The sequence below is a fragment of the Mobula hypostoma genome, chromosome 27 (genome assembly GCF_963921235.1).
Source record: "Mobula hypostoma chromosome 27, sMobHyp1.1, whole genome shotgun sequence".
Classification (NCBI taxonomy): domain Eukaryota; kingdom Metazoa; phylum Chordata; class Chondrichthyes; order Myliobatiformes; family Myliobatidae; genus Mobula; species Mobula hypostoma.
Genome location: NC_086123.1, coordinates 36,364,838 through 36,377,359, shown reverse-complemented (window position 1 = coordinate 36,377,359; position 12,522 = coordinate 36,364,838). Strand labels below are relative to the sequence as shown.

Genomic DNA, 12,522 nt, shown 5'->3' with positions numbered 1-12,522 from the left:
TTACTGTCTATCATTGAACCAATTCTAATGAATGCAAGCATCAGAGAATGATTTAAAACTCATGGGAGACCCAACAATCCAATGAAGAGAGAAGCCCAGCCAATGTCCACAATTGATATTTGAGGTAAGCAGGATTTAAGTAAGTCCAAAGCCAGGGAAATGTAGGCATAAAATGAAATGGATTAATTGACCAATCAGGTAATGGTGGAAATCTCCAAGGATTGGAGGGAGGCGAATGTTGTTCCCTTGTTCAAAAAAGGTAGTAGGGATAGTCCGGGTAATTATAGACCAGTGAGCCTTACGTCTGTGGTGGGAAAGCTGTTGGAAAAGATTCTTAGAGATAGGTTCTATAGGAATTTAGAGAATCATGGCCTGATCAGGGACAGTCAGCATGGCTTTGTGAAGGGCAGATCGTGTCTAACAAGCCTGATAGAGTTCTTTGAGGAGGTGACCAGGCATATAGATGAGGGTAGTGCAGTGGATGTGATCTATATGGATTTTAGTAAGGCATTTGACAAAGTTCCACATGGTAGGCTTATTCAGAAAGTTAGAAGGCATGGGATCCAGGGAAGTTTGGCCAGGTGGATTCAGAATTGGCTTGCCTGCAGAAGGCAGAGGGTGGTGGTGGAGGGAGTACATTCAGATTGGAGGATTGTGACTAGTGGTGTCCCACAAGGATCTGTTCTGGGACCTCTACTTTTCGCGATTTTTATTAACGACCCGGATGTGGGGGTAGGAGGGTGGGTTGGCAAGTTTGCAGATGACACAAAATTTGGTGGTGTTGTAGATAGTGTAGAGGATTGTCAAAGATTGAAGAGAGACATTGATAAGATGCAGAAGTGGGCTGAGAAGTGGCAGATGGAGTTCAAACCGGAGAAGTTTGAGGTGGTGCACTTTGGAAGGACAAACTCCAAGGCAGAGTACAAAGTAAATGGCAGGATACTTGGTAGTGTGGAGGAGCAGAGGGATCTCAGGGTACATGTCCACAGATCCCTGAAAGTTGCCTCACAGGTGGATAGGGTAGTTAAGAAAGCTTAGGGGTGTTAGCTTTCATAAGTGGAGGGATAGAGTTTAAGAGTCGCGATGTAATGATGCAGCTCTATAAAACTCTGGTTAGGCCACACTTGGAGTATTGTGTCCAGTTCTGGTCACCTCACTATAGGAAGGATGTGGAAGCATTGAAAAGGGTACAGAGGAGATTTACCAGGATGCTGCCTGGTTTAGAAAATATGCATTATGATCAGAGATTAAGGGAGCTAGGGCTTTACTCTTTGGAGAGAAGGAGGATGAGAGGAGACATGATAGAGGTGTGCAAGATAATAAGAGGAATAGATAGAGTGGATAGCCAGCGCCTCTTCCCCAGGGCACCACTGCTCAATACAAGAGGACATGGCTTTAAGGTAAGGGGTGGGAAGTTCAAGGGGGATATTAGAGGAAGGTTTTTTACTCAGAGAGTGGTTGGTGCGTGGAATGCACTGCCTGAGTCAGCGGTGGAGGCAGATACACTAGTGAAGATTAAGAGACTACTAGACAGGTATATGGAGGAATCTAAGGTGGGGCCTTATATGGGAGGCAGGGTTTGAGGGTCAGCACAATATTGTGGGCTGAAGGGCCTGTACTGTGCTGTACTATTCTATGTTCTATGAAACAACGGGATTGGATTGGGAGCAATAGACAGACCTGAGCAACTCAAACTGCAGAATCATTGAATCAGATATTACAGGATGCTGGAGTAACTGGAGGAAAATGTGGAGGCCAAGTCCTGGGGTATATTTAGAGCTGAGGTTGATAGCTTCTTGATTAGTCAGGGCATCAAAAGTTATGGGGAGAAGGGGGTTGAGAGGGATAATAAATCAGCTATGATGGAATGGCAGAGCAGACTCAATGGGCTGAATGGCCTAATTCTGCTTCTAATCTATGTCTTATGGTCTCATTGACTCAAGTCAGGCAACATCTATGGAGGGGAACAAACAGACGACGTTTCAGGCCGAGATCCTCAATCAGGATAAGGAAGGTGATGATCAGGAGAGAGGAGGTTTTTGTAGTGACTCTTCAGTAAGTGACTCCTCAGTCCATTATCCTTCTCCTTAGCCCTGTGAGTTTAATCCCTCAGTTTATCCAATCTGAAAATTACAATTAAATCCTTTAGGCAGCATTATAAAATCTAGTTTATAGAACTCTTCAGTTGCTGCTGATTACTCTGTGTGTCTCCATCACTAATCCCCAAAGCCCCGACCAATGAAAACATTCCCACCCCTAACACTCTGAATAACACTGTAAATTGTTGTGAAACATCTGGGGGAAAATGAAGGTGGTGATTAAAAGTGGCCCTCTCCTGCAGAAATTCTGTCAGGAAGGCCGAGGAGAAGGAAAAAGAAAATCATTTATGATCCTACAACTTACATATGAGGTGGGAGTTCAAAGAAATTCACTCCTTGGTACAGCTCCTTCTTTTTGGGGCTGTATATATCCAGCTCCTTGTACGGATTCACGGACACCAGCAGAGTGCCGATATATGTCTGAGGATTAAAAGAGGTTCCATGTTAAGGAAAGTCAGGATGAAATGTTTTAAACAAATAGTTACGGATACGTTCACATTTCAGTACTTTTCAAAGGTTTGATTAAGTGATAAAATGCTTAGGTATTTCTTTGGGTTTAAACTGCTTCATAAATACCAGTTATCAATATGCTTGGGCATCAAAGGTCGGGCACTGGTCCTATAATCTGTACCTGACAATATACACAGACCTGGTTCAAGGTAGACTCTACAGTGCTGAATTTTCTTGGGTTGTGACGACAATGCCTACTGGACCCTCCGACCATGTAGGGTCATCTCTATGACATATTGACCGAACTGTCAGGGCTTCTGGGTTTACTCAGAAGTACCAATCCAGACATTGTCCTAATTCCCTGGGCAAATTGTCCGATTCAAGGTTCCAGGATGCTTGCCTGGATCCTGTGCATTACACCAGCACCTAAAAAGTAACATAGTGGATAGCGCGATGCTATTAAAACTGGCATTGGAGTTCGGAGTTCAATTACAGTGTTGCCCGTGAGGAGTTTATAAAATCTCTCCGTGATTGTGTGGATTTCCTCTAGGTCCCTGGTTTCCTTCCAGAATCCAGCGACACACCAGTTAGTAGGTTCATTGGCCGTTGTAAAGCATCCTGTGATTAGGTTAGGGATAAATCGGTGGGTTGCTGGGTGGTGGGGGTCGTTGGGACAGGTGGTCCTGCTCTGTGCTGCATCTCTGAATAAGATAACACCAGATTCTTCTACTGTTATCATCAGGAAAGAGATGCAGGAGTTGAAGACACACAGACAACACTTTAGGCACAGATTGTCCCCCTCTGCCATCAAATTTCTGAACAGACCATAGACCCATGAACACCACCTCACTTTTTCATCTCTTTTTGAATTATTTATATATACATATATCTTATGGTAACTTATGGTAATTTTTATGTACTGCTGCTGCAAACCACTTATGTCAGTGATGATTCTGATTCTGAACCTGTCTCAGGTTTTGATTGGGGATCCTCTGCCCGAGATGCAGATGTTCCTGACGTTTGGCCTGCTGGTGAGAACTGAACAGTGGCCAAAAGCTCTAGAGTCGACAGGCCCTGTTTCCAAAAGGCCAAAGGAATTATCTTCAGCTCCCCCAAAGCCCACAGACCATGAGAGTATTAGACAAAGGAGCAGATTTAGGCCTTTCAGCCAACCAAATCTGTTCTGCCATTCACAGCTGTCCTTGGTAATAGATTCCAGGGATTCATCATCTTCTGACTAAAGAAATTCCTGCTCATCCCAGATCTAAAGGGATGTCCCTTTATTCTGAGACTGTATCCTCATATCCTAGAATCTCCTATCTTAGGACACATCCTCACCACATCCTCACTATCCAGGCCTTTCAGAATGCAATCGGTTTCAATGAAATCTCCCTTCATCCTTCTGAACCCCAATGAGTTCAGGCTCAGGAGCATCAAACGCTCCTCAGATTAGATCTTAAAGATCTTTCTTTCCCAGCATCATTGATAGAGTCCTGATGCTGAGACACTGGACCAGATTATTGCAAGCTTAGTCCCTGTTCTGTGCCATGTTAAAGTGAACTATAACCAAACCCATCTCGAGTAATGTTAGAGATAGTTTATCAAACATCATCATCATTATGTGATGTGTCATAAGACAAGGGCGATCATGCTCTTTGACCTTGACTGTTCTTGGCAAATGTTTCTACAGAAGCGGTTTGCCTGCTTCTGGGCAGTGTCTTTACAAGACGGGTGACCCCAGCCATTATCAATACTCCTCAGAGATTCTCTGCCTGGTGTCAGTGGTCGCATAACCAGGACTGGTGATACGAACCAGCTGCTCATATGACCATCCACCACCTGCTCCCATGGCTTCACCTGACCCTGATTGGGGGTCGTACGCCTTGCCCAAGGCTGACATGCAGGAGGGAAGGAGCGCCTTGCATGTGCTTGGGTATAGAGAGAGATGTGTCTCTACCCCACCACCCAAACATTAAAACAAATCAAGTTAAAAATTTCCGTCAAATACAATTGCAGGTTTCACGTGAGCATATGTGTAAGGGAAGGGGAGGTTTTACAATTGCAGATTCACTCAGCCCGTATCTGGGAATGTGAGGTAGTCCGACTTAGCTCAGCCCACGCCCACTTCAGGAGTGGAGAACAGTCAACAAGCACTTTCACCCCATTCCTTCGATCACCAGCAAGAACGTTCCTTTGAATAAATGGGACAATGTTCCAAATAAACTCTCGTTTTAAGCAGAAAAACATTATTTCCAGTAGCTGTAATTTCCTGCTTTGACCGAAAGGAAATTAGGAACTGCTTCCTGCCTTACACTAGTTAGAGTTATTAAAGCCCATTTATCTACTGGTGTTTTCCTGTGTCAGGAATAGACAAGGCATCAGTCACGGCATCTTCAGCTCCCTTTATTCTCAATGTCTGTAGCTGGAAGAGTGGCAAGTTTAATCCCACCCTCCACACAAGCCCTCCCCTATCCCTGTCCCACTTCTATTTATTTATTTAGACATACAGCATGGTAGCAGATCCTTCCAGCCCAAGGAGACCACACTGTCCAATTATACCCATATAACCAATCAACCTAGTCTTTGCACTGTGGGAGGAAACTGGAGCATCTGGAGTAAACCCATGCAGTCACAGGGAAAACGTACAAACTCCGTACAGACAGCAGCGGGAATTGAACTTGAGTTGCTGGTGCCACAATAGATTTACACGAATGGCTGTGCTACCATGACACCCATTTCCATCTTGCTTTTTAAAGAAAATCAGCTAAACATCCAATCATATCAGATGTCTTCTCCTTTGATTCAGGGACAATTTTGTCGGACAGCATTCTCTGCGAAGTCCTTTATTGCATTAAAGCAGGAGTTCCCAACCTGGGGTCTACAGGCCCCTTGCTTAATGGCATTGGTCCACGGCATAGAAAAGGTAGGAAACCCCTGCATTAAAGTAGGGGCACAGGTGACCTCTGCTGGGAGCCAGTCAGACAACATCCCTGTTTAGAGTAGCTGGGCCTTTTCTACGCTGGGTTCGGCTCTCTTCTTATAGCTACAGTGAGCTCAGAGAGCATATTAACTAAGAAAAAGATCCACTTAAACTAAGTGATAAGCTCTACTGGGCTACTTTTCTTTATAGGGAAAGAGGGTAAAGGACGGCAGTTACATAGATGAGGTCCTCCCGGAAGCGTTTACGAAGGTTATCCAGAAAGGCAATCTCGCTGGTGTAAGGATCGAGCAGCACAAAATCTTGCACTCCCACTCTGTCTCGCGCTGTCAGAGCTCCTTCCATGTTCACTCGGAATCTGCTTTCTGCCTGCTTCTTCTGGAAGAGAAAGAGAGAGGAGCATGTCAGAGACAAAGAAACGTTGATAACACATATACACTCCGTGGCCACTTTATTAGGTACAGCTGTGCACATCCTCATTAATGTAAATATCCATCAGCCAATCATGTGGCAGCAACTCAATGCATAGAAGCACGCCGAAATGGTCAGAGGTTCACTTTCTGTTTAGAGTAAACGTCAAAATGGGGAAGAAATGCCACCTAAGTGACTTTGACGATGGAATGATTGTTTGTGCCAGATGGGGTGGTTTGAGTATCTCAGAAACTGCTGATCTCCTAGGATTTTCATACAAAAGAGTTTCTAGAGTTTACAGAAAATAGCGTGAGAAACAAATAAACATCCAGTAAATGGCAGTTCTGTGGGGAAAAACCACCTTGTTAATGAGAGAGGTCAGAGGAGGTGACAGGCAGGTGACAGTAACTCAAATAACCACACAATATAACAGTGCTTTGCAGAAAAGCATCTCCGAATGCACAACACATCCAACTTTGAGGTGGATGGTTGCAGCAGCAGAAATCCACGAACACACACTCAGTGGCCACTTTAGTGGGTACAGAAGCTACAATATAAGGTGGCCGCAGAATCGACATCAATGTTGGTCTAAAGCAGGGGTTCTCAACCTTTTCTTATGCCATGGACCCCTACCAATAACTGATGGGTCCGTGGACCCCAGGTTAGGAAACCCTGGTCTAAAGTATCCTTCAACTTCATTCTGATCCACAAGTTCTTCAGCAGTTATGTGCCATGAACGTGCACATATTGTTAAAAACTAGATTATCTCAAGTCAGCCCAAGTCTATTGTCATCTAAGCAAGTAGATGCATGGACACACACGATGAATAGTTTATTGCAGCAGTGTTATAGGCATCAGATACACATTATTCAAAAGTTTAAAAAACAGAAATTATACAAGAAAAAACACAATTGGAACAAAAAAGGTCCATTGTAGGGTAAAGTGATCAAAGTAGTCATAAAATTGCTGTACTGAGGTGGTGATTAGGATTGTGCAGTTTGGTTAAGAACAGAATTGTTGAAGAGATTTAACGGTTCTAGAACTTGGTGGTGTGGGACTTCAGGCTTCTGTAACTCCTGGCCAGTGTTAACTGTAAGAATATGGTATGACCTGGATGTTTGGTGATACACCCTCCTTTTTTTCAGGCAGCACCTCATGTAGGTACTACCGATGGAGGGGAGGGATGTGTTTGTGTATTGGACAGAGTCCACTCCTCATGTAGATACTACGATGGAGGGGAGGGACGTGTCCGTGGTGTATTGGACAGAGTCCACTCCTTATGTAGATACTACGATGGAGGGGAGGGACGTGTCTTTGTGTATTGGACAGAGTCCACTCCTCATGTAGATACTACTGATGGAGGGGAGGGACGTGTCTTTGTGTATTGGACAGAGTCCACTCCTCATGTAGATACTACTGATGGAGGGGAGGGACGTGTCCCTGGTGTATTGGACAGAGTCCACTCCTTATGTAGATACTATGATGGAGGGGAGGGACATGTCTTTGTGTATTGGACAGAGTCCACTCCTCATGTAGGTACTACCGATGGAGGGGAGGGACGTGTCCGTGGTGTATTGGACAGAGTTCACAATTCAAGTAGCAGCATCTCTACTAAAGGCAGTTCTTTGGAAAAATCTTCTTTCCCCAAAGACTATTTTTAGAATTAGGTTCTTGTTTAATATCGCTGGCATATATCGTGAAATTTGTTGCTTTGTTAAACAGAAATGAGTGCAGAGGAGATTTATGACAATGTAAGCTCGAGTCAAGGGACTGACTTATGGAGATGGGTTGAGCACGTTGGGACTCTTTTTGCTGGAGTATTGAGAATGAGGGATGATCTTAAAGACATGTGCCAAATTAGGAGAAGCATAGCTGGTCAATATGCACTGTCTTTTCCTCCCAGGATTGGAGTATCAAGAAATGGAGAGCATGGTTTTAAGATGGGGGGGGGGGATATTTAAAAGGGATCTGAGAGGCAACATTTTCACCCAGAGGATGGCAGTTTATGGAATGAGCAGCCACAGGAAATGGCTGTAATAGGTAAATTAACAACATTTAAAAGGTAGTTGGACATGTACATGGATGGGTACATTTTAGAGGATACGAACCAAACATAGGTTAATCCGACTAGCTGATATGGTTGGCATGGACGAGTTGGTTGAAGGGCCTGTTTCTGTGCTGTATGACTCTACAACAGGTATATAGAAAAATAAATTATATTAACTATGTAGCGCAAAGAGAGATGGAAAAAGGTCATGGGCTTAGTCTCCATTCTGAAATCTCACTGCAGGGAAGAGGCTGTTCCTGGAACGGTGAGTGTGTACCTTCAGGCTCCTGTACCTTCTTCCTGATAGTTGCAATGAGGAGAGGGCATGTCCTGGGTGATGGGGGTCCTTCATGATGGATGCTGCCTTTTTGAGGCACCACTCCTTGAAGATGTCCTGGATGCTGGAGAGGCTCGTTACCGTGCTGGAGCTGGTTGAGTTTACAACTTTTTGCAGCGTACTTCGATCCTGAGCAGAAGCCCTCCCCCCACATACCAGACAGTGATTCAAACAGTTAAAATGCTCTCCATGGAGCATCTGTAGAAACTTATGAGCGTCTTCGGTGACATTTCAGCTCTCCTCAAACTCTTAGCGAATATAGCCACTGGTGTGCCTTCTTTGTAACTGCAGGCCCAGGATAGATCCACAAAGATGATGACACCCAAGAACTTGAAAATACTCACTCTTTCCACTCTGATCCCTCAATAAAGACTGGTGTGTGTTCCCTTCACTTCCCTTTCCTGAAGTCCACAATCAATTCCTTGGTCTTACTGATGCTGAGTACAAGGTTGTTGTTTCAACACCACTCCACCAGCTGATCTACCTCGCACTATCTGAAATTCTGCCAACAATAGTTGTGTCATCAGCAAATTTATAGATGGCAATAGACAATAGACAATAGGTGCAAGAGTAGGTTATTCGGCCCTTAGAGCCAGCACCGCCATTCACCGTGATCATGGCTGATCATCCACAATCAGTATCCAGTTCCTGCCTTATCCCCATAACCTTTGATTCCACTATCTTTAAGAGCTCTATCCATCTCTTTTTTGAAAGCATCCAGAGACTTGGCCTCCACAGCCTTCTGGGGCAGAGCATTCCATATATCCACCACTCTCTGGGTGAAAAAGTTTTTCCTCAACTCCGTTCTAAATGACCTACCCCTAATTCTTAAACTGTGGCCTCTGGTTCTGGACTCACCCATCAGCAGGAACATGCTTCCTGCCTGCAGCGTGTCCAATCACTTAATAATCTTATATGTTTCAATAAAATCCCCTCTCAGCCTTCTAAATTCCAGAGTATACAAGCCCAGTCGCTCCAACCTTTCGACATATGACAGTCCCACCATCCCGGGAATTAACCCTGTGAACCTACGCTGCACTCCCTCAATGGCAAGAATGTCCTTCCTCAAATTTGGAGACCAAAACTGCACACAGTACTCCAGGTGTGGTCTCACCAGGCCCTGTACAGCTGCAGAAGGACCTCTTTGCTCTTATACTCAATACCCCTTGTTATGAAGGCCAGCATGCCATTAGCTTTCTTCACTGCCTGCTGTACTTGCATGCTTGCTTTCAGTGACTGATGTACAAGAACACCTAGATCTCGTTGTGCTTCCCCTTTTCCTAACTTGACTCCATTTAGATAATAATCTGCCTTCCCGTTCTTACCACCAAAGTGGATAACCTCACACTTATCCACATTAAACTGCATCTGCCCACTCACCCAGCCTGTCCAAATCACCCTGCGTTCTTATAACATCCTCCTCACATTTCACACTGCCTCCCAGCTTTGTGTCATCGGCAAATTTGCTAATGTTACTTTTAATTCCTCATCTAAATCATTAATATATATTATAAACAGCTGCGGTCCTAGCACTGAACCCTGCGGTACCCCACTGGTCACCGCCTGCCATTCCGAAAGGGACCCGTTAATCGCTACTCTTTGTTTTCTGTCAGCCAGCCAATTTTCAATCCATGTCAGTACTCTGCCCCCAATACCATGTGCCCTAATTTTGCCCACTAATCTCCTATGTGGGACTTTATCAAAGGCTTTCTGAAAGTCCAGGTACACTACATCCACTGGCTCTCCCTTGTCCATTTTCATAGTTACATCTGGGCATTTGGGCTGTGCCTAGCCACACAATCATGGATGTAGAGAGAGCAGAACAGTAGGTGAAGCACACATCCTTGAGGTACACCAGTGATGGTCGTCAACCAGGAGATGTTATTTCTGATCCACACTGAGTGTTGTCTCTCAGTGAGGAAGTCAAGGATCCAGATGCTGAGGGAAGTACAGAGGCCCAGGTTTTGGATCTTCTGGAACAGTTCAGACTGGCAGTAACATCTCCTCCATGATCTCCATCAGCACAGGTGCACAACAGGGCTGTGTGCTTAGCCCCTGCTCTACTCGCCTTACACCTATGACTGTGCAGCTAAGTGCACTTCCAATACCAGATTCTATTTTGCTGACAACACCACTGTCATTGACCGAATCAAAGGAGGTGATGAATCAGCGTACAGGAGAGAGGTTGAAAATCTGGCTGAGTGTTGCCATAACAACCTCTTACTCAATGTCAGTGAGATCAAGGAGCTGATTTTTGACTTCAGGAGAAACCCAAAGGTTTCTGAGCCAGTCCTCATCAGAAGATCAAAGGTGGAGAGGGCCAACAACTTTAAATTCCTAGCAGTTATTATTTTGGAGGACCTAGCTCATTAGTACAATTACATAGAAAGCACAGCAGTGCCTCTACTTCCTGAGGAGTTTACAAAGATTCGGCATGACATCTAAAACTTTGACAAACTTCTATTGATGTTATTTGTCATATACATTAATGATCTGGATGATGGGGTGGTAAATTGGATGAGTAAGTATGCAGATGATACTAAGATAGGTGGAGTTGTGGATAATGAAGTAGGTTTTCAAAGCTTGCAGACAGATTTAGGCCAGTTAGAAGAGTGGGCTGAAAGATGGCAGATGGAGTTTAATGCTGATAAATGCGAGGTGCTACACTTTGGTAGGACTAATCAAAATAGGACAGACATTGCAAATGGTAGGGCATTGAAGAATGCAGTAGGACAGAGGGATCTAAGAATAATGGTGCATAGTTCCCTGAAGGTGGAATCTCATGTGGATAGGGTGGTGAAGAAAGCTTTTGGTATGCTGGCCTTTATAAACCAGAACATTGAGTATAGGAGTTGGGATATAATGTTGAAATTGTACAAGGCATTGGTGAGGCCAAATTTGGAGTATTGAGTACAGTTTTGGTCACCAAATTATGTCAACAAAATAGAGAGAGTACAGAGTAGGTTTACTAGAATGTTACCTGGGTTTCATCACCTAAGTTACAGAGAAAGGTTGAACAAGTTGGGTCTTTATTCTTTGGAACGTAGAAGGTTGAAGGGGGACTTGATAGAGGTATTTAAAATTATGAGAGGGATAGATAGAGTTGACGTGGATAGGCTTTTTCCATTGAGAGTGTGGGAGAATCAAACAAGAGGACATGAGTTGAGAGTTAAAGGGCAAAAATTTAGGGGTAACATGAGGGGGAACTTCTTTACTCAGAGAGTGGTGGCTGTGTGGAACGAGCTTCCAGCAGAAGTGGTTGAGGCAGGTACGATGTTGTCGTTTAAAGTTAAACTGGACAGCTATATGGACAGGAAGGGAATGGAGGGTTATGGGCTGAGTTCAGGTCGGTGGGACTAGGTGAGAGTAAGAGTTCAGCACGGACTAGAAGGGCCGAGATGGCCCATTTCCGTGCTGTAATTGTTATATGGTTATATATTGATCCACAGTGGAGAGTATATTGACTGGCTGCATCTCAGTCTGGTATAGAAATACCAATGTCTTTGAATGGAAAATTCTACAAAAAATAATGGACACAACCCACTCCATCACAGATAAAGCCCTCCGCAGTGTTGAGAACATCTACATGGAGTGTTATTGCAGGAAAGCAGCATTCATCATCAGGGACCCCCACCATCCAGGACATGCTCTCTCACTGCTGCCATCAGGAAGAAGGTACAGGAGCCTCAGGACCCACACCACCAGGTTCAGGAACAGTTATTACCCCTCAGCCATCAGGCTCTTGAACTTAGGGTTCTAGCCCTCAGCTGACTATGAATCTCCTGATTTTTGGTTTGGATATGTTCAGTATATTCTCAAAGGCACACACCCATTTATTCAGGCCAGGATGAAGTCCGTGATATTGCAATGACTACACGGAGTGATGCGGGCTGAAATTGGCACAATGATATTACAGGGCATTCAATAATGCTGTTGCATGAAAGTCATACAGCAAGGTTGTAGGCTTAATGGGACTTCTAGTAACAGCACCAGTATCCAGAGAACCCTGTCCTATTGTAAGTAGAAAGTACACCTGGGCTGTTGGTTAGTAACACGGAGAAGGAGGAGTTACCAGTAAGAGAGGGGCTAGTATATGAGATAGTCCTGTTGGAAAGTGTGTGGAGCCAAGGGCTCAGAGACCATGCTGAATTATAGTTAAGGAAGAGTTTGAAGATGTTAAATTCAGATTTAATCCCCACCACCCAGGACAGGAAACACACATAGAATGCTGGAGGAACTC

The 12,522-nt window shown here is 44.5% G+C and overlaps 1 protein-coding gene across 1 annotated transcript in view; it reads right to left on the bottom strand.

The window, feature by feature from the left end:
• myo1ha (myosin IHa) overlaps positions 1-12,522 on the bottom strand; it is a 126,419-nt gene that overhangs the window by 100,969 nt on the left and 12,928 nt on the right. Inside the window, exons 2-3 of the mRNA XM_063034486.1 lie at positions 5,707-5,865; positions 2,404-2,519 (exon numbers count right to left, since the gene is read on the bottom strand). Of these exons, the coding sequence (XP_062890556.1) occupies positions 2,404-2,519; positions 5,707-5,832 (242 nt within the window). The 5' untranslated portion in view covers positions 5,833-5,865. The remainder of the gene's footprint in view (positions 1-2,403; positions 2,520-5,706; positions 5,866-12,522) is intronic.